General features: G+C 42.1%; 1 protein-coding gene across 2 annotated transcripts; it reads left to right on the top strand.

The window, feature by feature from the left end:
- On the top strand, positions 1-23,429 carry CCDC80 (coiled-coil domain containing 80). Of its 2 annotated transcripts, none has more exons than XM_006271818.4 (8): positions 1-365; positions 1,017-2,929; positions 6,091-6,247; positions 12,334-12,470; positions 13,145-13,293; positions 15,824-15,927; positions 17,977-18,057; positions 19,404-23,429. In XM_006271818.4, the coding sequence occupies exons 2-8, from the start codon at positions 1,028-1,030 to the stop codon at positions 19,748-19,750; spliced, it is 2,877 nt and encodes a 958-aa protein (XP_006271880.1). In that variant the 5' UTR covers positions 1-365; positions 1,017-1,027; the 3' UTR covers positions 19,751-23,429. The 2 variants fall into 2 exon arrangements, with proteins under 2 accessions (XP_006271880.1, XP_006271879.1); XM_006271817.4 differs by having other exon boundaries at positions 1-657.
- Positions 23,430-24,715: the final 1,286 nt, after the last annotated feature.

Genomic DNA, 24,715 nt, shown 5'->3' with positions numbered 1-24,715 from the left:
GGGAAGGAGGCGGTCTTCTGCTGATCTGTTAAATTCTTAGTGAAGTTTCCGTGATTTCCAGTGATTGTTGCTGTTGTGTGTGTGTGGTTTGGAGCGGGAGTGAGATTATCCTGACATTTCTGGGATTATTTCAAAAAGAAAAGGAAGAAGAAAAAGGAAAGAAAAGATTTTGTTTAATTAAGTGGAGGCACAGAGAACAGAAAAAAAGAAAGCTGCTTTTCTCAACATCACGTTCCTGGGTTTTCCTTCAGCCTGGAAAATATATTAATGACAGTGTTTTTTTTTCTCTGGGAACAAAGGAGCCAGTCCGAGTGATAAGAAGGATTGTGGAACTTGGAAAGAGGGAGAGAGATTTAGAAACAGCTGTGAGTTCACTCTTCCATGAAGTTTCTGTGTGTGTGTATGACTGAGACAGAGACAATACAGACCTGCAGGTAAATGGAGAAGCAAAGCTTGCAAAGGAAAGTTCCTTTTGCTTTATCTCACTTGACAAGAAGGTGAAAGAAAAATAAAAAGATCCGTAGGGAAACAAGAATTTCCTGGAGGCTGCTTGGCTTCACCAAAATCACTGAGGTGCAGCAAAACTACATGGCATTGCTCTCCCTGTAAAGAAAGGGCTAGGATACACATATCTGGAAGAGAAACTTTTCTGAGAGTGTAAGTTTCAAGTTAAAAACAAATTCTTGGCTTTCTGTGTGGGTGTGTGTATGCGTGTGTGTGTGTGCGCGTGCACGCATGTCCATGGAAGAGAGAGATGTAAAGTACATTATTTTACTTCTTTGTATAGCCAGATTCATGTTATAGACAGATGATCTCATTTTTGCTTAGGACAATCTATCCTGTGCTGTTCCAGAAATAACCTATAAAGTCTATATGTACGCCAAGTTATGTTTAGCACTTTATATAAACTGAAACAAAGCCAGTCTGTGTTTTGCTCTCTGGTCTCTTTTGCCAGATAAAACAGTGCCATTACCGTTTAATTTTTTCTTTTCCTTTTTTCCCCTCCTCCCTCAAAGTGGATTTCACAATGAACTGGATGCCAGTTCTGAGTTTAGCTGTGCTGTGGGCAGTGTGGCTAGTATGTGGCTCTGAGAAGACCGTGAGGCTAGCAGACAGAGTAAGCCAAAGAGTTAGGAAAGCGCGTCCCACATACAGGGCTAGCAGTGAATTGCCCTCCCTCCTGAGAAAGTCAGAAGCATCCCAGCAGAGCAGAAGCCCTTTGGTGGGGAATCTCCAGCGTCCTGTTGCCAAGAGGGATTCTCCAGTGTCAATTAATGTGCAACCCAATCTTTTGAGAGCGGAAACACGCACCCAGGCAAGGAGCATTGGGACCAGAATGCGACGGGTGCAGAGGCCTACTGCTGCAGCCAAATATTCCAAATCTGACATGGTCAAGGATGAGGGAACATCTGCTGTGTCCCGGTCACGGATGGTACGTTTCCCCTCAGGGTCCAGTTCTCCCAATATCCTGGCCAGCTTTGCTGGCAAGAGCCGAGTCTGGATCATCTCTGCCCCTCATGCCTCAGAAGGTTACTACCGGCTCATGATGAGCCTGCTGAAGAATGACGTCTACTGCGAATTGGCTGAGAGGCACATTCAGCAGATCGTGTTGTTCCATGAAGAAGGGGAGGAAGGGGGGAAAGTTCGAAGGATAACGACAGAAGGGAAAATCCTGGAGCAGCCTCTGGATCCCAGCCTCATTCCTAAACTCATGAGCTTTCTGAAACTAGAGAAAGGGAAATTTGGCATGGTGTTGCTAAAGAAAACCCTACAGGTAGAGGAAAGATACCCTTACCCTGTGAGGCTAGAAGCCATGTATGAAGTCATCGACCAGAGCCCCATCAGGAGAATTGAGAAGATGAGGCAGAAGGGCTTCATCCAGAAATGCAAAGCAGCTGGTGTGGAGGGGCAAGTTGTCGAAGAGGGTAACAATGGAGCCAGCACCAGACCAACACCGACAGGTGGACATGTCCAAGTGTCAGCGGGGAAGGAGGAGCCCAGGAGAAGCAATGTTCAGCCAACGAGGACAAAAACAGTAAGAAAACCAGTCATGACCACAGTAGCCCCTCCTCCCCCCACCACAAGGGCCACCACCATCCCTCCCACAACCACAACAACTCGAACTGCCACTCGTGTTGTGACGACAGTGAGCAGACCTGTAACATCAACCACAGCCCTTCCTACCACTCAGAGAAGCTGGACCACAAAGTTGCATACCACTGCAAACTATCAAAGGCTGCCTTCAGCTACCACCCCTCAAGCCACGACTACAGATGATTTCTACTCTCCTGTGTGGAATGGGAACCGCAGAGACCGGCAGCAAGGCCATCCAGAAAGACATGTAGTTGCCACCCGGAGACCAAGCAAAACAGGCAGCTACAACAGCTATACAGAGGCTCCAACAACTACCTCAGAGCATTACACAAAAGTGAGCTCAGGCAGATTCAAAGAGAACCGTACAGACAGGAAAGATAACCACAGGGATCCCCATCTCACACCAGGTCAACACAAGCCAGCCAAAGCCAAGCCACCTAAAAAGAAGGCCCAAGAAAAGATACTGAGCAATGAATATGAGGATAAATATGACCCAAGCAGGCCTCCTATTCCCCCCTTGGAGGAAGAGATCACGGCTAGAAATATCCCACCAAAGAAAGGTAAAGAGTCAAAGAAGCATGACCTACTGGAAAAACCTGAGAAGAAAAAGAAAAAAGAGAGACCTGATAAACTTCAAAAGAGTGAGAAGCCAGCCAAGAAGGACAAAGCTGAAAAAAAGAACAAGCAGGATAAGGACCGCAGCAAGAAGAACAAGAAGGGGAGTAAGGCTGACAATGAGGGGTTCCTGAAGCCAAACACAAAGCCTTTTGTTCACCCCCCAAGGAAATCAGTGCTCAACCTCCTGGATTTTTTTGAAGGCAAGAGACGACTTCTTGTAAGTATTACATTCCTCAGTGTTTTATCACCTCACCCATTCGCATGCTCACAGGAAACAGTGCTGGGAAAAGCTGTGGCTGATATTTTTAACAGTCCTTTTGAAGTGGTGGTGAAAGGTTCCTGACAGTTCTGGAGGCAGGCGGCCTGTCTTCAGTGGGGGTAGCTTGCACTGCTTCTGGCTGCATGGTGCCTCTTCTTAATCTTGTCTTGACAGGACCCTCTCTCTGAGTGAAAGGAAGTTCAGTGTCCATGGTCCATTTGGTTCTTCACTTTCACTTGCAGTGGCCAACTGAGGCACCAAACTTGTTGGCATTTTCATGTGTGATGCAGACTGCCACCAGCTAGGAATTAGTCTGGAACCCCTCTTATTCACTTTGTATGAGCTACCAAGCCACCATCAGATTATTTTGTCCATGGGGGAGCTATAAATGATAGCACCTATATCTGTGAGAATTAAATGTGGGTTAGATGGGGGGTGGGGAGAGGATTTGCAGATCCTTGACTTTTGGAAGCCAGGAGTGATCAAATGCTTGAAGAATTTGCAAATGATGTTGCAAATGACCCCTGGCTGAAAAATTAGTCAAAGCAAAAGCCCAGCTAGGAATTCTTCTGAAGATGCAGGAGCATTTGAAGCCTTCCAAAAATTAGTTCTCTGTCAAAACAAAAGTTGCAGCAAGGGAGGTTTAGGTTGCAGATTATGAAAAACTTTCTCACTAGGAGGGTGGTGAAGCACTGGAACAGGTTACCTAGAGAGGTGGTTGGATGTCCAACCTTGGAGCTTTTTAAGGCCCAGCTTGACAAAGACCTGGCTGGAATGATCTAGTTAAGCAGGAGGTTGGATTAGATGGCATCCTGAGGCCCTTCCAACCCTCATTTTCTATGATTCTATTATTCTATCATTAAAGTACAGCATTTTGTGCAATCAGCATCCTGTGCTTCCAAATGGCAGCAGGGGTGCTTTAACTAAAGCTTGTTTTGAAATGCACGGAGGCTGAATACACATGACACAGAGGCTGCTGGAGTGTTCTAATTAGAACATTAGAGTAGACTCAATTGATTCTGCTCTGACATGTTCTAATTAGAATGCATCGGAGCAGTCTTCGGGCAAGTGTATAGGTGCCCTCAAGAACGATATCTTAATCCTGCCTCCACATGTGAATTTTGGGAGAGCATTTGAAGGTCCATTCAGGTACTTTTTGGGAGGGAGGGTGAAATTTTGTAAGTAGTTAAGGCAGACATGCCCAATTGCAGATTCTGATTTGAATTTCAGACTTACAAAAGTTTATGGAGTGTTCAGGTTTTCAGTTCAAACCATGAGAGGTTCGAACCATTTGGAATATTTGGCCCATGTGTGAAATCTGGATCCACTGCTGGGTTTGGATGTTGAAACCCCACCTCACTTCAGATTTGTGGTTTATTTTCAAGTTTATTAGTGCTGAGAAGTTTTGGCTCAAGGAGTCTGGGGGTGTTTTGTTGGGTTTTTGTTTGTTTCACTGCAATGATGAAGCGCAGGCTGGCAGTTTGTATGTAACACTTCATTCACACACACAAAGAGAGAGGGAGCAAAAGAGGATTTAGACAAGGAGCATTTAATTAGCTGTCTAAAATGAAACCAGCCTGTGTTGTTTTGCAGATAATGCTATGTTATTTTAAAGTGTGATTCAAGGTTTGCTTTGCCCCTGAAACATTCAACGTTCCCTACTTTATTCTACAAGGTTTGCCAAAGTGAGCCAAATTTACTTGTCACTTTATACCAGCACAGTCCTATCAGGCCAGATTCTGCCTCTGTAGCTACAGATTGGCCCTGAAATTGGGAACAGAGTATTGTTCGTAGTCTCTTACCCTTCTGAGATGTCAGACAGCTTCTCAAATACTTTTTACCATTTCAGTGCAACTTTAAAGTAACATGACTTGTGCTATGGATGAGTAATCAAATCAACTTGTGAGCTATATAGCTTTTCATATACAGTAAGGCTCATTTTCATTAGGGTAGAAGCGTAAGGAAGCTTCAGTATAAATGAAAAACTGGTCCTATAGGCCTATCAATGCTACTTATAATGTAGTACATTGATGAACTCTATTAATAAGACATGTCTCATTAAAAAGTATCCCAGAAAACCTGACAACATTAGGTATTCTGATATAGGAGTCCACCTAACACAGGTTAAAGCATATTTTTTCATTTCAAAGATCATAAAAACCCATAATTCAGATCCAGGTGTCAATTCCCCCATAGTCCAGGGGAGTTGGGATCTGGGATTCCAGTTTATCTCCATTCCTAGTTAGAATGATCTTGATTTAACTGGAAGGGGTATTCTTCTCCAGTACTGGCTAATGGTATTGCTAAGCATAGCCAAACAACTGCCAACTTGCCATCATCCCCTGGGAGTAAGGAAATGCATAGCAGTAGTTAGTGAAGTTGTGTCCTTTGTAAAGCAGTTTAGATGACATGATGCAAAGAGAGGTGTATAAACCTAAGATAACTTTACTATTACCACTGTCACAATCATTCCCCATTGCTCTTCTTCCACATCTTGCCTTTCCTTTCTCAACAAATGAATTAAAGTTGTGGGAATTCTCAAGTTGCTTTTGGCTCCATATGGGTTAGATTGTGCTGTAGTCTAAAGCAGCTGGACAGGTGAGGAGAGGGAGGAAACTTTGCTTCCTTGCATTAGATCTACATGGGTCACAGACACGGAAGAGAGGCAAATTATATGTGCCCAATACTTCCTCCACTGAGAAAAAGTGGGTGAGAGGGGAAGAGCTGTCACTCTCACACCCCAGTGAGCTGGACTGGAAAGTAAGAGTATGCCGTCACCTGTAAAGGTCCATTGGAGAGAGGCAACTTACCTCTCTCCAATCGGTGCAACAGGGCAGCAGTAGATGAATTGTGTCCTGAAGGGGCTTCAGAGTCCTATGCCTCCTGGGGCTAATTCTTTGGGGTGGGAAGAATGGCTTCACCTTTTGCCTACAGCTGTGCTTCAAGGTGCAATCTAGCCATAAAGAAATAAATACATTAAAGTTACTGAGCTGCTCTGTCAAAAAGGAATGCAGCTGTAGAAGCACTGGGAGAGCCTTGGAAAAACTGCCCATCTGACAGAGGTTCCATGTGGCTGCATTCCCAAAGGTAACCAACTCTTTGTCTCTGCCCTCCACTAGCTGATCACGACACCCAAAGCTGAAAATACTATGTATGTGCAGCAGCGAGACGAATACCTGGAGAGTTTCTGCAAGATGGCAACAAGAAAAATCTCAGTCATCACCATTTTTGGCACCATGAACAACAGCAGCATGAAAATTGACCACTTCCAGCTAGGTTCATTTTTTTAAATACTTTACTTACATTCCTTTTTTTTTTGCAATATGGGATAAATATGGGAGGGGAAAAGGAGATGTCCTTTCTCTCTCCTGACAGGGGTTAAAGTCTCAGGGAGACTGTGTGGAGGTAATGTAGCTCTTTTTTCCCCCTTTGTATTTACATAGCTGTCTCTGGTATTTCCCATGTTTGGGCTTCCAACATGCTATGGTGAAGTTTACGGAGTGTTTTGGGGTAGTTTCTCAACCCCATGAAACAGTAGAAATCAGGAAAGTCTGCCCAAGGGGGAAGGTCATTTGGTTCTGTCCTATGGATGTCTTATATATCCAGTACTGTGATCAGACAGCTGCATTTACATGCTAGCTCTCAACTTGTTTTATAGACCATTGGCCACAGGTGCCCAGTAGACTTTAAGAACTGCCAAAAGAAATTGGCTGCTGTCACGCACAGGAGATCACAGGGGTGGGAGAGGGGAGAACTGCTTCAGCTCAAATAAGAAACAATTCAAAGCTCAGCTCAATGCAGATCTCCTTTTTAAGTTCCAAATGGATACAGTCCTACCTCTGAATTTTACATTTTTGCCTACCTTTGCACCTTCTTGTTTGGAAGTGCTGTGGCACAGTCTTTCCTCACACACACACATGACCACACAAGCTAGAACCAACACACACAAAATCTTACTAGACATCAGGGAAGAGTTGTCTCCCTTTTCTGAATCAGCTCACACAGACAGCTTACATTGACATGCTCTCAGAGTAACTTATTTTCAGACATGGTAATAGGAAGACTGAACATATAAATGTTTTCCCATCTCTGCTCTTAAATATGGATTGGTTAATGATGTAACCACAAGAGACTCTTGGGTGGACCAGCCCCATAGTGGTATAAGAATGCTTCCTTGGATACCTGGAGCCTCTTCACTCTCAAGATGGGGTTCTCTCAAACTTCACACCTCTTTACCTATACAGCATCACACACATGAGCCTGGCTGCCTTTTGTAGCCTACCATAAAGTTACTTAGCTAAGTGCACCCACAATTCCTCCAGGTAGTTTACCTCAGCCCACGCATATCCTGTTGAACAGCTACATCAGACCCAACCAGTGGAGCCTTCTTTCCTGCCATGATTTCCAAAACCAGAAATGAGAACTCAGCATCCAAACCCTTTTAGGCAGCTTTGAAAATCCAAGCGTACAGACTTGGGCCTGGAACCAAAGCCAGTGGGAATCTCTTCATTGACTCCAAAAGGTTTCAGACCAGGTCCTTCATTTCCAGTCTAGCAGGGCACTTCAGCATGACCTGCAACTCTGAGCATGTAAAGAGTCCAGTGACTTCAAGTGGAGCTCCTCTATGCTTCAAGGTAAAACAGGCTTTAGTGCTTTGCTGAGTTAAGGTTTTTGAAGAAGGTGTATACAAATTACTGCTCTTGCTTACATCTTTGCTGCATCAAACCCAGTTTCCTGTGGAAGTCCATCTGTTCCTGTAAACCTCTGGGTTAAAAAAAAAAGAAAAAGGACTGGAAAGTACTGAGCACGGTGGAGAGATGGCAGGGATTCACTCACACCCCTCTGGTGTTCAGGGCAAACACTGAAATACCTTGAGAGGCTGTGTTCATGAGAACATCCCTCTGCTATGCTCAGCTGACACTGGGCACAGCAGAGGACTCAGGTCAGTGTGTCTGCGAGGGGTGGGGAGCGATCAGTCCAGTTGAGCTCAGTCTAGGCCAGTCCATTTCTGTGCTTCTAAGGCACATCTGCATTAGGGAAGGTTCCTTTCTAAGGTGACTCAGGGTCACCTCACATGTAATTAGGGCCATACATCTATGAATGGTCTGTAAAAGGTTATATATGGTTCCAATTTGGCTAATAAAACAGAAATGCACTCTGTTTGACGTGCACCATACTCCTTCATCCTGTTCCAGACTTAATCCACACCCTGCAAATTTTCAAAAACCACACAAGCATATGACAGCTGAATCCTCCGACCATTGAAATAAACTTGGCAGTGAAACATAGAGGACTTACAGGGATGGAGGGTTAATTTTGGATGGGAATACGTGCAAGCCCATTTGGGTAAATGCACAACACACCTGAACTAGTGCCCAAAACACAAAACCCTGAACTATTTTTTAAGTTAAAAAATTACTATTTTCCTTTTGCTTCTTCCCCCTTTTTATTCCCTTGTATGGTCCCTTTTGTTTTGGCTTCTTGTCAAGACCAGAAACAGCAGAATCTCCCAAGAAATGTTTTGTTCATGATAGTCATGACCTGATCAGAAACCCTGGTACCTCACGCAATAAGGTCCCCATCATGGATCGGATTCTCAGCACTACTGCAATACAGCTGCTGAATAATCATAAAATCTCATGCAAGAGCCTATTCTTATGACATTTCTAGCCTAAACACATATTGTAGTTCCTCCACAAAATCTGGGCTTAATGCAGACATTTTTGGCTGAGGCAATTAGACTGAAGGGCGAAAAGCTTCCTCCCAGGACTTAAAAATGTATGAATCTCCAAAAGACTCTTGCCTCTTAAATATATATCAGATGGAAACTGTGTCCTAAGGCAACAGCGTGAACAGTGCTGACCAAACTAATAATGGTTCCTCTGGGGCCTGCCTCAACCAAAGCGCAGCTGATTGGGTGCAGACATTCAGCAATGGGAAAGAGGAGGGTTCAGAAACACTCAGCATTGACCTACCTCCATTCACAATGAAGCCAATGAGAATTTCCCAGTGGACTTCCAGTTGGAGCAAATTTAGGCCAAAGGTAAGCACTTTTGAAATCTTCACGTTACAAAACCAAACCAGCCACATAGCTCATCTCCACTCCAAAATCTGGCAGCCAGTCTTAGCAAGCCAAGAATCAGTGCCAAGACTAGAACCCACACAGCTGACTTCCATAAACAACACTTCCCCTACTGGTAATAGATCACCATACCTTTCAGTCAAGCTGCTGAAGGTTTCTGTTACATTACTTAAATCATTTTCAAATAAGACAAGCTAAGATGAACACTGTTGAGATGTATGTGAAGGTAGAAAAAAGCCATCCTTCCCTAAGCTGCAGAGCAGATGATGCAGAACTGCTCTGTGGCTACTACTGAAGCCTTGAGGCCACAATTCCCAACCCTCTGTGACCTGCTGTGACTTCTCCAGAACAGATGGAGTGAGTGCAGTTTCCAGGTACCAGTAGATCTTATGGCCTTTTTCAATCCTGCCCCCATTTTTGCCTGGGTTCACTGACTCTCTTCCTACTTCGCAAAAATGTTGGTGTTAGGCTGCATTTTGTCTGCTGCTTCCAACCCATCTCTGTCTCTCTCTCTCTCATCACCCTCCTTCAGTTTTAATTCTCTGACTTACATTATCAATTTCTGAAGAAGGGCACTGTGTTCTCCAGTCTCCCTGACAGAAAAGCTCTGCACTGTCTTCTTAGTGCTGACATTTGTAATTATTCAAGCAGAGAAAGGCCCTGGTTAATGTTTGCTTTACATGTCATTGGTGTTAAATAACCTACCGCAAAGCTGACTGCAGCCACATTTCTCAGCAGCTTTTCTTGTCCCGCTGTACCTTCAGATAAAGAAAAATGAGGGAGGGGTTTTAGGAGAGTTGTTTGCATTTATTATTTATTATTCTGTATTTATTATGTTACGTGCTAAAGATCACATGGGGTACCTGGATGAATAGTTCATGGAAGGTTAATAAATGACTTACAGATGCTTTAATAATGGATAATCAATTACCAAAAATCCAGCAGCTCAGTAGATTCCTTTTAACTGTGGCTTATAATTGCCTACAACTTCTATTGATGTGCCTATAATCCTATATAACACATGCAGCTAACTTTAATTTACGGATGCCATTAGCATGTTATAATTTATTAACCCTTCTTAAATCATTTATACATGCATTCATGATTGTTTTAACATTCACTTTTGACTGCTTCTATTGGAAATCAGCCCCAGGTGCACAATGCATAGTTCAGATCCACATTAGAACATTTCCAAAATCCAGATCTAGAATTTGAGTTCAGGTTGTTACAGAGTCAATGGGATTACTGCACAGTTTGAATCCAGACCCATATTCCCTCTAAAACTTATGAAATGCATGAAGAAGAAAGCTAAAGAATAGCTACATGCTTTTCAAAACCCAAAGGAGTGGCAGTTCAGATCAAATTGTAACCAGATATTCTGGTCAGTGTTTATTTTATCCAAATCAGTTTGCCTCATTCCTATTCACTCTTGTTTACTAGAGCAGGGAATCAAGAAGTAGTACGCTTGGGTTCCATTCCAAGCTCTATACCACTGCTCCTGTTTGACCTTAGGCAAGTCACCTTACCCCTGTGTAATAGGTTCTCCTAAGTCAGGATAACAATATCTACATCCCAGAGATGCTGTGGAAACTAGTCAATGTTTGCTGGGGCCTTTTGGTCTTCAGGTGACAGCTGCTATAGAGGAGCACATTATTGCTTTTGTTGTTGTTATTTTACTCTTTCAAAGTTTAATGCTCTTTTTCTATATTTTTATTTTTTGGAGGGATTTTTGCTAGATGTTGATAACTCGGTTTCAGACCTATGAGATTTAACTTGTCTTGCTGTTCCTGTTTCCACTTGTATTCCAAGACCATTGCAACAAGAGATAGCAGACCTATGCTCTCTGCTGAATATACCTTTAAATTCTGCATTTTGATGTTCTAAACACTTTTTCTCCTTATTGTGTTATGATTTATTATTAGCTACTTGAAAGGGAAGAGTTGAGCCTTATGCATTTATCTAAATGTTGCTTCTTGTGTGATTTCACTTGTCTTTATAGAAGCAAACCCAAACTATGCAAGTACCAACATGGTGCCCTAGTAGAGTATTTTAAATCTTTGCTGCAGTACCATTGAAATGTGTTATTGATATGATAGTAGAGATTGAGAGCATGGCATAAGCCCAGATCCAGTAAGGTATTTAGGCATATAACTCTTATGGATATCCGTGGAAGTTGGGTACCTCTGAAGATTCGGCTGTTCCAAACCTCTCTTTTTAGTTGCTGGTCTTTAATTCTATATACACACACTTAAATTGTTTGTGGCCTTAGATGCATTTGTTTAGTGTGAACATTTCTGCAGGTTTAGTCTTGTCATTTCTGTTGCCCAAATGTAGAGAAACAATCATTTATACATGCAGTCATGATTGTTTTAACATTCACTTTGGACTGCTTCTATTGGAAATCAGCCCCAGGTTCACAATGCATAGTTCAGATCACTTTTGATCCGTTAACACTCTCTTTTGATGTTTGGTTTGCTTTTTGCTTGTGGTTAATTCAAACACACTTTATTTTCAAAATTAAAATGTTGTCTGTTTTTTTCCCCCAAAGCCTTTTTTGAATGCCTTCAGTGAACAAAGAGATTTTCTGTAATGGTTCCTTAAATGCAAACCTTTCCCACTCAATGGCTTGAGTCCTGGAAGGGAAAAAAGTGTGTGTGTTGGGGGGGAGGGGTACTCAAGAGTAGATCAGTATCCTAGCATGACAGCAGGGGGATGAAGAACTGATGTCTTTAGGGCAAAACAAAGTTCTGATCAGTTGATGTCACTAAAAACCCTATGAAATGTTTTTGCAAAAAATAGGGATGTTAACTCTGGTATCTTGGCCAAATTCCAACTCCAAACGATATTTTACTGACTCAAATACTTTGGTTATGGTGTTTTTTTCAGATCCTGTCCTGAACTGTCATCTAGTTTTACTGTGCACTGTTAATCAGTTGCTACATTGTGTTCCAGAAGTGGCTGTACTTCAGCTGTTGTTAAAATGACTATTAAACCCATATGTTATGTATAAAAATATTTGCAAAGAGCTCTGAGATTCTTCAAATAAAGTATTTCAAAAGCGACTTGAAAAGATTTCAAAAGTGACTTCTGATTTTGGGTGCCCAGCTTAAGCATCTGAAAGCTAAGACACTAAAAACACAAGTTCCTTTTGAAAATCTTTGCCTCACTGAGTAGAGAGTGACTGTGAGATGTTTGCACCCCTTTCATGAGACTTATGCAATGAAGTTAATGACTGTGAGACTTGTGATTCCATGTTTATTGGCATTTTACTTATCTTAAGATAATGAGAAGCCTATGAAAGTGGTGGAGGATGAAGACCTTGTGGACCAGCAGCTCATCAATGAGCTGAGGAAAGAATATGGTATGACCTACAATGACTTCTTCATGGTGCTGACAGATACAGACATGAAAGTCAAGGTGAGGCTTTGTGTGCCTGGAAAGGAAAGGCACTGGGAAGCAGAAATATGTCAAGGACTGGCAAGAGGGATGTAAGAGAGGCTGGTTCAGGAATCTGTCATGACTAGGAGGGAGAGGTAGAAGGTTTCACCAGCTAGAAGGTGAGCAGTGAGAGGGCATTTCAGCAGGAGGGGAGGACAGTTAATCTTTTCAAGATGGAGGGTGGCAGGAGGTAAGTCTTGCTGTATGCTGTGATAGCGTGCTAACAACACAAGGCCCTCTCATAAACATAGAGCTGCCAGTCCAGAGGAGGAGAATGCAGCACCTGGTGTCCTGAAACAGCCAGGTGTTGCCATACAATAAAGCGACATGAGCATGGTGATGCTGCACAAGGTCCAAGGACAGTAGGATGACCTTGCAAGGTAATTTAATGATGACAAGTTGCACGCAGTGTCTCTTAACACGTGAGTTGGCCCTAATGGACAGCCATGTAAAGCTGGCATCCATAAGAATAATCCATTTCCTCACAACCTGATTCTGCAAAATCCAGGGGAGGTTTTTTTCCTCTCTCTCTCTCTTTTAGGCCTCGTTGTATAGCTGTAGGAATTAATACTTGTCTGTCTAGGAGAGCCATAATACATGCAAAAGGGCTTTGCTTGTGTCTTTTGATCTACTCTTTCTTTTTTACTGAACAGCAATACTATGAAGTGCCTATAGCAATGAAGTCTGTGTTTGATTTGATTGACACTTTCCAATCACGAATTAAAGACATGGAAAAGCAGAAAAAGGAGGGGATTGTCTGCAAAGAAGATAAGAAACAATCCCTGGAAAACTTCTTATCCAGGTACTGTATTATCTTAAAAAAAAAAGATTGGACCATGGTACAGGAGTAGATGGGCCACATTCCATGCCAACTTAGGCCCTGGTCAGTAAAGCCAGATGGTAAGCACCAAAGACAGAAGCTGATCCAAAATGTCCATCCTTATAACATAGCTGGTCTTTTTGCTGTGAAAATTTCACAGAAGGGGATTTTTAGATTTTTTTAAAAGTGTGCATAGCATAATATTCCTCTGCACCTTCACTCCACTCTTGAGACCTCACACTGCCCCCTTCCTCCACATACTGACAAACTTTTCTATCTCAAATTTACTGCTATGAGGTGAGACTGGATTCAAGAAGCTTTGCACTGCAGCCATTTATACTTAGAATAAATTCAGCTTTGTTCAGGCACCAGGTCATGTGATTAGGTACTAGGAATCCAGGGGTCTCTTTTGGCTTTTCCACTGAACAGCAATACATTTCCTTCAGGACGTTAGGCAAGTCACTTTACCGCCTCGTACTTGCATTTCCTTTTCCTCAAGAGGGCAAAGGCTTAATACTAGTGACCCATTTCACCAAGGGGCAGTGAGGCTGAATGCATAGATTCATAGATTCATAGATTGTAGAGTCAGAAGGGACCACAATGGATCATCGTGTCCGACCCCCTGCCCCTGGATTCCCGGTACCAGTAGTGTTCATTATGTGCACTGAGTTGGTGCTGCAAAAAGGCAGTTTATTTTGCATTACAGCAACATCTGCAGCCATTTAAAAGACCATTTCCTGTTAAAAAAGATCCCTGTAGCTCTGTGAATGCCTTTAAAGCTAATTAGTTTCATACTGATGAAGAGGTACTTTTCTGAGAAAAACGTACCTAGTTTTGAGAGTATTAAATAAACTTACCTTTAGGTGTTTCAACCCAGTTACAAATATTTCCCCCTCTTACCATGCTTCTGGATAAAACAATGTAGATTGTTCCTCAAGGTCAAAGGCTCTATAAGAAAAGACAATGTGTTAAACCAAAATCCAAACTTTATCTTATAATTTGAATCTGGGTTTATTTGCATGGTAATAAACACTTATAAATGTAGTTCTCAACATTGATAATCAACAAGAGATGGCAGCAGGTAAAGACCTTAAGATCTGGAGGGTCAGATTTGGCTGAGAATCCAAAATGCAGATGTTTCTTCAAGACTTTTGGGTTTGCAAGCTTAAGATCAGTGTGAGATGCATCTAGAAAGAAGATAAGTGTGAGAATTTGAAATGAGGTGGAACAAAACTTTGGACATGGCACAAAACTTTGGGAGTTCAAAATGAAACCTGGGTGCCAAACATTATATCTTCCCTGTTTTCTTCCAAAGCAGAGACTCCCAGGCCATGGACTATGGAACACTTGCTGGTTTTCAGAGGTGACTAGTCACATAACGTTGCTTCATTAATGGCTGCTAGATTATATTTAATGAATACTCTATATTTTTCCCCCTCTTGGGTATTTAAATGCCCCCCTATACTACTATCTGAGCATATCACACTCTTTAATGGATTGAGCCTTGCTACACCATGAGAGGCAGGGAAGGACGATTATTCTCACTCTGCAAATACAGAACTGAAGTACAGGGAGACTAAATGACTTGTTTGAGATCTCACAGGAAACTCATAGACTTGAACCCAGATCTCTGAAGGCTGAGGGTGCCACACTAGGCACTGGAACACACATCCAGATCTGAACATGCCCTGAACATTGTGACAGTTAAGGTCTGGATATGAACATTGCAGCTCAGGGCACATCTTCAATTAGAGGAAAAACAAGGAAGAACAACACTGGCTGTACACTTATGAACCTTTACAAAGGCTTGGCTTGGGATTCAGATTTGAAAGTTCTCAAGTACCTCGTGTAGGGGGGCATTTTTAAAGCGTACTTAAGTGCTGAGTGTCCTCTCGTGCTGTCTTAGGACAGAATAGAGCCATAGGAAAACAGGCTTAGCTTGACTTTCATTATCATTCTGCAGTTCAGCTTTGAGAGCTGGAAGGAGCGGAACTGTGTTACAGCAAGCAAGGTGAGAAGGCGGCAGCAGGTGAACAAGAGACAAGATGGGCAAGTCAGCTGAGACAACACTCAAGCCTTCCCCTTATGCACACTTGTCAAATCCACATCCCAAGCCAAGCTTTTGTGAGGGTTCATTAGTGTTCAGTATGTTCTAATTTAAGGCCCTTTTTATTTTTTTTGCATTTTTTATTAACTAAAATTTTGAAATGAATAAAACCGCATTTCAAATAAAAAAATTAAACTTTTTTTAAAACAAACTGGCTGAACTGGACACTTTGCCCATTTTGAAAAAAAAAGAAAAAGAAAGAAATCAAGTGGGGGAGTCATCAAAACCAGCCCTTTCACACAATCAGATTCAATTTCAACATTTCCCAACGAAAATAACCCATCTAAGTCAGAAAATTCCCACCAGCTCTCTTCTGAAATGCAGTCTCAGCCCAGTAACCGGGGGGGGGGGGCCACGAGCCAGCTTCAAATAGTACTGCTGTAACGTGTTTCCTTCTCTTCCCAGGTTGCGATGGAGACGGCGCCTGCTGGTGATCTCAGCATCCAGCGATGAGGACTGGGCCTTCTCCCAACAGGTTTCTGCCCTCAGTGGGCAAGCCTGTAATTTTGGTAAGTCAGGAGACAGGACATGCTTGCTTCCCAAAACCACATCCTTCCTGAGTGCTATTTGGCAATGGGTTCCTTGGCTCAAGTCTAAATCTAGACAGTCTGTGAGGGTCTGTCCAGCTGAAAAGTTTACTGTATCCACCCCCAATAGGGACAGCATGCAGTAGCCCTCTGGCATGCACAAAAGTAAACTCTGCCACCTAATTCTGTCACACCAATGCCTCCCCTGAAATCCCTCATGTAAGCTTGAGAGGGGTTAGAATCTGTTAGCTGATCAGCATTTCCAAAGCTTTATGAAACAACAGGCTGGACTTATTCATCCAGTTGTTCTCAGCAAGTGACCAACAAGAGTACAGCCTGCCCATAGATGCCAGTCAATCCACCTTGTTCAACATTAGGATGGGCACCGTCCTAAGAGTTATCCCCTTCTCTCCTTACCCCTACCCCAACCAGCAAAGCATTTTCATGAGGGGCCATGACAGCACTGAAGCTCAGACAGCACTTTCTTGGGGCTCTCTATAGCCCTTACTGGAAAAGAATCCATAGACTGGATCCATTCAGTGGCAGATCCCCCAGCTCTGCCTTTTTCCCCTGTCCCATCTCTATCAGTTTGCATACAAAGCCCATATCCTCTGCTCGGGTTTCTGGAATATGATCTCTTCTTTAGCCCCAAGATCCAAACTCTGAGATCTGGACTGGGCTGTGGAGGCAGGTTCTAAATTTGCCTTGTGGGTGAACTGTAATTTCCATGACTGAGGAAATGCCCAGTGTTTCAGACATATTGGTGATGTTTGAATAAACTGGGATTTGTGCAATGTCACTTTCTTAATAACACCATTACATTAATTCATGCCTACAGTGCCTTCTTATTCTCAGGGAGCCAAACTAATGTGCAACGTGGAAGTTTTAAAAATACTTCCATAAGAATGAAATACAGCCAGTATTCACTGAATTCTCTCCCCTTAGTTGGCAACATCCATAAGGAATTCCAGCAAGTTAACAAGGCATGACACTCCTTTTTCCCCCCATGCCTTGAATGAATCTCTTTCAGCAAGCAGCACGTCTCCAAGTGTTTCTTGCTTCTGAATCTGTAAACCGGTGACTTCCAGGATCCTCTACAGCGTACAGACTCCCATCTCACTGCCTGTGCCCTTATGTGCCACTAAGATCTTTTCTCAAAGACTACATCCCAGTAATCTGCCCACAAAGAACTAAATGGGTCCCAGTATTAACCTAGTAATATCCCACTTAAAAGCTGCAGTTTATGTTGTGCCTAAGCACTATATGCATGAGCGGAGTAAAGCATCATGCCTCTTTGCATGCTTTTGGTGGGTTTCTGTCTCTCTCTTCAGTGTCTCATTTCTTGGAGTTGGTTTAAAATGAAGTTTTTACTACTCTTTGCATCTCCTGAGCAACAATATTTGTTGCAAGCTAAAGTAGATGTACAATAATACCAGGCATCAAGGCATTAACAAATTTCTGCATGGGTCAGAAAGGAATCTTCATCTACATAGACAGAAGGGTGTGATTGGCCAGGAGTAACATGTCATTAGTAATAAAGATGATTCTCCCTTCTTGGAAGTATTAGATGGTAGTGGTTTTGAAAGTGACACACTAAGATGAACCAACAGATTAATCCCACAGGATACTTCTCTAGGTAGCTATATGATAGGATCCAGTTTGATAGGAGAAATAATATCAGCCTTAATGGACTGGTAGCTTGATCTTGCCTGGCAGGGGCTGGGATATTGGTTTAGAGACCACTGGTCTGATACAGAGTACAATATATTTGCTTTACATCCAGTGCAGGACTCAAACCATCCTTAGAAAACCACCATGCTGCTTCTCAAACTACTGAGTCAGTTCTGAGACCCGACTGCTTCTTAATTGCTGCCTGCCTCTCACACAACAATGTGACTTATGTCCAGAGGCAGTGCAGGTCCTTCCTTTTTTAGGAAAATAATGAGCAATGTACAAATGTAAGCCACAAAATGGTCTACAACTGAATAAAGACATATGGTACCACCCACAATCTCTCATGTTCCTCCACAGGTCTGCGACATATCACTGTTCTCAAGCTGTTAGGACTTGGAGAGGATATCAGTGGTGTCCTAGAACTATATCCCATCAATGGTGAGACATTGTTTCCAGTTCTTCAATTACTATTCACAAAGGACAATTACACAGCATTTTGTGCTATTAACGAATGTGAAATGAGATGACTACAAGTAGAGCTTATTTTATCTAGGTTTCTTAAAGTTTCTATTTAAGAGATACTCATAAAAAGGATAGGTCAGATCTTGCAAAGTGTGGGGTATTCTCAATTCCCACTGAAGTAAAAGTATAGTAGGTCAAGGGCATTCTTCTGCTTGCCCCCTGGCAAAAGCCCATTCCATTATCTTTTACAACATTCAGGAGCAGCAGGACTAACAAAGCAGACTCAGCTACCTCTTTTATACAGGCCTCTCTTCGGCTTCCTTCAAGGCTCCTTCCATATTCAGCTCTAGGTTTCTCCTAGTGCCATGAGCCTGCTTCAGGTGAGCTTTATACAAGAAATCTCAATCTTAGAGGATACTTTGAAGGCAGGGAGCTTTATATCTATGAAAAGAGAGATGAACACAGGGAAGACTCTTTCATTCTGCATTTCCTTAAAGAGTCATACATGACCTTCTTGTGTTTGCATGCAATGCAAACTGTGTGGAAGGCTGGGTACATGCACGTATGCATGTGTGTTGAGAGAGAGGTTAGTATGGAGAACGGGAGATTAAGAGTGGGTAATGATAATAGTTTTCAATTGTCTGAAAAACTGTCACAAAAAAGCCAGAGAACTGTTCTTTTTTTTGCCAGTGAGGGTGGGGATGAAACAATGGGCTTAAATTACAACACAACAGGTTTGGATTAAATTTTAGAAAAAATTGGCTTACTGTAAGACCATGAGGACAAGCTGCCTAGAGAAATTGCAGTCTCCTTCATGGTACATTTCAAGGAGATGCTGCATAGGCATTTTTTGGGATGGTTTCTGAACAAGGCCTTGTGTAGTTGCATGAGGATGACCCTTGAGGTCTCCTTCTAGCCTTGTGATTCTATGATTCTGCACCACCCTCTAGTGGCTGCAGCCAGCAGAATTGATAACACTCAGCTGAAACAAACAAAAATTATTTTTCCACTCAAATGACAGTTGATCTTTGCTTGAAGGCCCCAAGCTTTTTCTCTGAGGATGATGGTTCACACATCTTTAAAATATTCAGGAGCTTGTGCAGTTCAGCAGTAAAATGGGAAGGAAAAGGAAGAGGACATACTTTGTTAATCATCACCATTTAGTGGACAGACTAAATGGTGCAATATAGCATCTTGCATTGAGGCATTAATGAATTCCTCTATAGGCCAGAAAGGAATCTTTCTCCACGTGGGCAGAAATGTATGATTGGCCAGGAGTTATATTACTACCAACTTTGTTCCCGATTCTGTTCCTTTTCTAGGGAGCTCCAGTGTTGAACGAGAAGATCTTCCTGCCAACCTCGTGAAAGACATCCGCAATTATTTCCAAATCAGCCCCGAGTATTTCTCCATGCTTCTGGTTGGGAAAGATGGAAATGTTAAATCCTGGTACCCTTCCCCAATGTGGTCCATGGCCATTGTGTATGATCTGATTGATTCCATGCAACTCCGGCGACAGGAAATGACCATTCAGCAGTCACTCGGCATGCGATGCCCAGAGGATGAATATGGTGGGTATGGTTACCATAGCTATCACCAGGGATACCAGGAAGGTTACCAAGACGATTACCGTCACCATGAAAGTTACCACCATGGATATCCATACTGAAAAAAACTTAACCTTTGACTGACCCCAGCCCTCCTCCTAATATATCCAACTGTGTGCGCCCAGACATGGAAATTCTTCCCAAGCTGCCTAAATGTCCATGTCTCTCTCTTTCAACATTCAATCAGAGGACTAAATAAAGCATTGGTCATTGCATTCTTGAAAATGCACCGGCCTTTACAGTGAAATATTTCAAACCCATAGTATTCATGCTTTAAGCAATTCAGACACTTTTATGATTTTAACCCCTTGTAACCACAGGGCATCAGCAATTGCTGTTTGCTTGTATTAAACACAACAAATCTTTCTCGTTCTCTCCCTTTGGCCATGGACATTCTAATGTAGGCAGGACACAAACTGTGTGATAGACATTGTAAGGCTTATATATATATATATATATATATATATATATATATATAAGCATTACAATATATATATATATATATATATATATAAATATATATTATATTATATTATTTTTCAAAGAGAAAAACAGAGTATATTTATTGGAAAATAAGAATTTTGTATCATGCTAATGAAGACCTGCAGAGGATTGCACCACGAGAATTTCCCAAGAAACAAGATTTTAGGAAAGAAGTACAGGGCAAGTTCTTTTATAAGAATTTTCTTTAAATCCTTTTAGAATATCTGACTGCATAAAAAAACTGCATCTCTTATGATAAACCAGCTTTGCACTTAGGCAACTTCCATTCATCACCTTCCAAAATGGAAATGTGAGGGCTGTTAGAAGATTTGTTAGATACAGTGGAAAGTTCTCTTAACCCACAAACCATGCCAGTTTATCCTTTAAATGGTGATGTTGTTCTGTTGTGTCCTTTGCACATGACAGTTGCATCCGTGCTTGTCAGAGCTGTGCTTAAATTAGAGCTGTAATTTGTAGGGTTTGGATTACAGATGACTAAAAAAAAAATTTTGACTTTCAGCAGGAAAAGGTTTTACTTGTTTTCCTTAATGTTTACATTTGCTTTTCAACCAGCTCTTTGTGAGGATGTTTTTTCTGAAAATGTCTTCTCTTATGATCAACTCTAGAGCTAATCAAAACAGTGTGAGGAACTGTCCAGCTATATTACGAGTTCCTCTTGCTCTCAACAGAGTAAGATAATATTTTTGCTTAAATGTTTGTGAATCTTTTGAATTGCTATTCAGCCAGCACCTATCATTCATATGAACATATTCAGTAGCATTTTCTTACTGAGATCTGTGGTAAACCCAATAGATTAGAAAAATGGAGGAGCAGGCAGCCAAAGCACAACCTACTGTGTGATGCTAAATTAGTCACCGAGCCTCTTTGCACCAGTCCTGATGAGAAGAGAACTAGGTAAGTGAAGGGCTTCATTGAAAACCAAGTGCTACCCTTAGAAAATCAATCGCAAAAGACCAAGTCCCGTGTGTTATTCTAGGCCAGGCTCGTGAGCATAGGAAGAGACGAACACTACCATGCAGCACGTGGTGCCCAGCCAGGATTTAGATTTGGCTTCTCCGGTGCTAGGAGGGCAAATCAGTCTAAGGTGCAGTTGGAGGACTCAGCTTTCTAGGTAGGGAAAAGTGACTGGGTCTTACTGGGAAGAAGGTCCCTGGAAGGACCCATCTTGTCAAGACTATCAGCTGTGTAACTTCCACCTTCCAAGTGCCTGTACATACAGCAGTACAGTATCTGAAGGAGCGGGGGCAGGGAGAGGGAAGGGGACGTGGAAGACAGGAGAGAATGATAAATGCAATTAGCTGAACTAAAAGGTATCTAGAAGAAAGCCTGTGAGGTCCTGTGGTTCAGCTTAAGAAAATAAGTGCTGATTGCTTTAGTGTATCCATGGTCAGCTGCTTAACTGTCTTGGCCAAAGGCAGAACCAGGAGTAAGGAATGTCAGCTGTTCCTCTAACAAGGAATTCCTTTAGACAAACAGAGAAGGAGGTGGCATTTTTAGGTATTAGTTTAAAAACCTTTCTGTGTCTTTGTGTTTTTTAAATGACTGTTTAAAAAAGTGCCTAGTGAATGACACTAGATTATGGCGTGTTTTAAAAGTCTGATCAATAAAAGCAATGTTAGGTGAGAGAGAAGGGAATAAATGTATCAAAAGAAAAAATATACTTGAAGCGAATAGGCAAGTTCTTTATATTTGCCCAGGGATTTCAAGTAAAATTGTTTGTATGCCAGTAAGGCGACTTACTCTTGGAATAAATTTTGGTGTTAAGCTCCCACCTTAAGGAGCCCAGCCAAAAAATCCCCATTTCTGAACAACTTGGCACCCTGAGGGTGATCATTTGCAATCTAAAATGGGGCTGAATTTTGCAAGGATTCCTCCTGATAGGCCCCATCAGACAACTTTGTTGAGGAACTAGGGCTGAAAGAATATATGCTTTACTTAGCCAAGAAAATCCTACAAAACATTCAACTTTTCCCAAAACAAAAAATCCTAAAGCATTGTAAGTTCTGTAGTTTGAGTCTTCCAAGAAACCTAAACTGGGTCACCACCCTCAGAAAAATCAGACACTGAGCCATGTTCACTTATCCATCACACAGCCTTAATCAAGTGAAAACCATGTTTTAATAGTTGTTAATTTTATAGATAGTTTCTGAGTTTCCAGATAGTTGCACTGTTCCTGGGATTTGGGTTTTGGTCTAAGCTGATTGTTTTCACTGAGGTTCTCCTTCTGGTACTAAGGCTGTTGTGCTTGGATTCACAGTGCTGTTTTAACCAATACTTTTTAAACAAATGGAAGATGAAAACATCTGTCTTCAAAGTAGGTTTTGTAGAACTATTTCCTCAAACCTGAATGAGGAACCAACCATTTTTCAACAGCTCTTAAGTTGAAACATTTGTAAATCTGGGCGCTCAATAACAGCTTGGCGGCGTCTCAGTCAGGCTGTTCTCCCTGTCCAACTTATTTGCTAAGAGCCACGTGGCAGACAGTGAACCTTCTGCTCAGCCAGTTCTTTCATTCAGCACTCTAGTATCTTTTGTGAGGGAAACAGAACGTGGTTATGGATTTGGAGGTAAACCGGTGACATGATGGAGGCTAGTATGAATACTCAACCACAGCTATTGCAGGGGGTAAAACCCATGCACAAAACATGAATCTGTTAACGAACCAAAGCTGCCTTCCAGCTGGCAAAGATTTGCAAAAGCTTCCACTGAAAATTCATGGCTGAGACATCCAACTGTACAATAGTATATAACACTTCTATAGAACCATAGCAAGAAAGCACTCTTGAATACTTCTGGTCAATTTACACATATTTTTCTTATGAGCCCATTCAAAGCCTTTCCTGTACCTGGATGAAGTTTATGTCTGTATTGCTGCACAGAGTATTTCTGCTTCCCCCCTGCCAATATGTTTTGTACCCATCTCTGTCCCATTTAACACAGCCTCACTAATAGTCCAGTACAGCTCATCTGAAATGAACAGGAAGGCTTTCATTAGGGCTGAACTTGGCAATAGAGATAGCTGAGTTGATTTATCTACATGCAGTCTCCCTATGATCAGGGCTGGAAGTTGCATTTAAATATGTTTCCTATTAAGTTCTGTACAGGTTCAAGCAAGCAGGATTATCTCTCTGTTAACAAACTACCATAAAAATATAGAAAAGAATGAGATTGGTTGTTTAGTTTCACATTTAAGTGTCACTTGTAAAGCGATACCTTCTAAATAAATCACAACCATAAGTTCGGGTGTTTTTCTTTTTTATATGATTCTACGAGTATGCCAGAGAAAGGTCACTGTTCTTCCCAGAGAAAAATCTATATAGAGGTATTTGAATAGTGCTTTTACTTGCATACTACTCTTCATCTAGGTATTTACCATCATAATGTAGCCCACACACACATGGAAGAAGGTTGGAGAGGGGTGGCCTGACATGTTCCAGGAGTGCAGGACCAAGGGGCACTATATACTTACTGTTCTCTCAGGACAGAGGGCTGACTCTATGCCCTCAGGCAACGGCCAGCAGAGATGAGCCACTACAGCAAGGCTGCAAATAGTAATTTGCTACTGGCACTTTAGCAGAAAACTGTTCCCTCACTGGAGAAAGGGAAGAATAGGAAGGAAATGGTAGCTTCCAGGCACAAATTTCCTTCCCTAAAACAGCCCAGCAACTCACACCAAGGGACACAGTTTTAACCATGATTAACCACGCCTCTGAGCACCCTTTCATAACAAACAAGAAGGTAGGTAGGTATGAAATCACTCACATCTAAGTGGACCAGGGCAATTCATTAGCATCAGCTGGAAATGCTACACACAGCCATGGACAAATTTATCCACTGAAACTGAAGGGGATAAATCACATCTTATGCTGAAAAGTGTCACAAGAAAGCTAGCATGAAGTTAAATGCTTCAACTTATTTTGCCGTTATCCTGGAGGAAAGTCTAGTGAGGACTACAGAAACATAATTAGACTTAACCATTTGGATTAGGGTTCTCCCAAATCTTCATTTAGTTCATTTATTTAGTAACTGTAACCCCTCTTTTGGTTTTCCTGCATCTTCTCTCCCCCCCTCTTTGGTTTATCCAAAAAGCTGCTCTGAAACGATCAGTCCCATGTTCAGAATGTTCGTTCCTCCCTTGCATGCAAGTTGTATTACATGGATCTCAAAGGATTTTAGCGAGAAAGGAGTTACATGGGAGTACCAGCCAGTCCCAATAAAATTCTGGCCTCGGTTTAGTTTTGCAAGACACTCATGTGCCTCTCTCAAGGGCCTTCATGACTATTCCATCTACCTCTGCTGTCATCCAAAAACTGTCTACGGGCTTTATCTTGTATTGCTTGTATTGCTTGCTTTAACTTGTATTGGTTGCATTTTGCTTCTTCTCATGCTCCCACTGTCTGTTAAGCCCCCCTGTACCTCCTCCTCCAACCATGCTATGATAAAGCCGCCATAGACTGCTCTATCTTTTCTCTAAAGAAACATACTGCATAATTACAATGCTCTGTAAATAAGGTGGGCTAGAA

The sequence above is a fragment of the Alligator mississippiensis genome, chromosome 1 (assembly GCF_030867095.1).
Source record: "Alligator mississippiensis isolate rAllMis1 chromosome 1, rAllMis1, whole genome shotgun sequence".
NCBI classification, from domain to species: domain Eukaryota; kingdom Metazoa; phylum Chordata; order Crocodylia; family Alligatoridae; genus Alligator; species Alligator mississippiensis.
The sequence above is the reverse complement of the archived record's forward strand: the minus strand, read 5'-3'. Positions and strand labels throughout refer to the sequence as shown.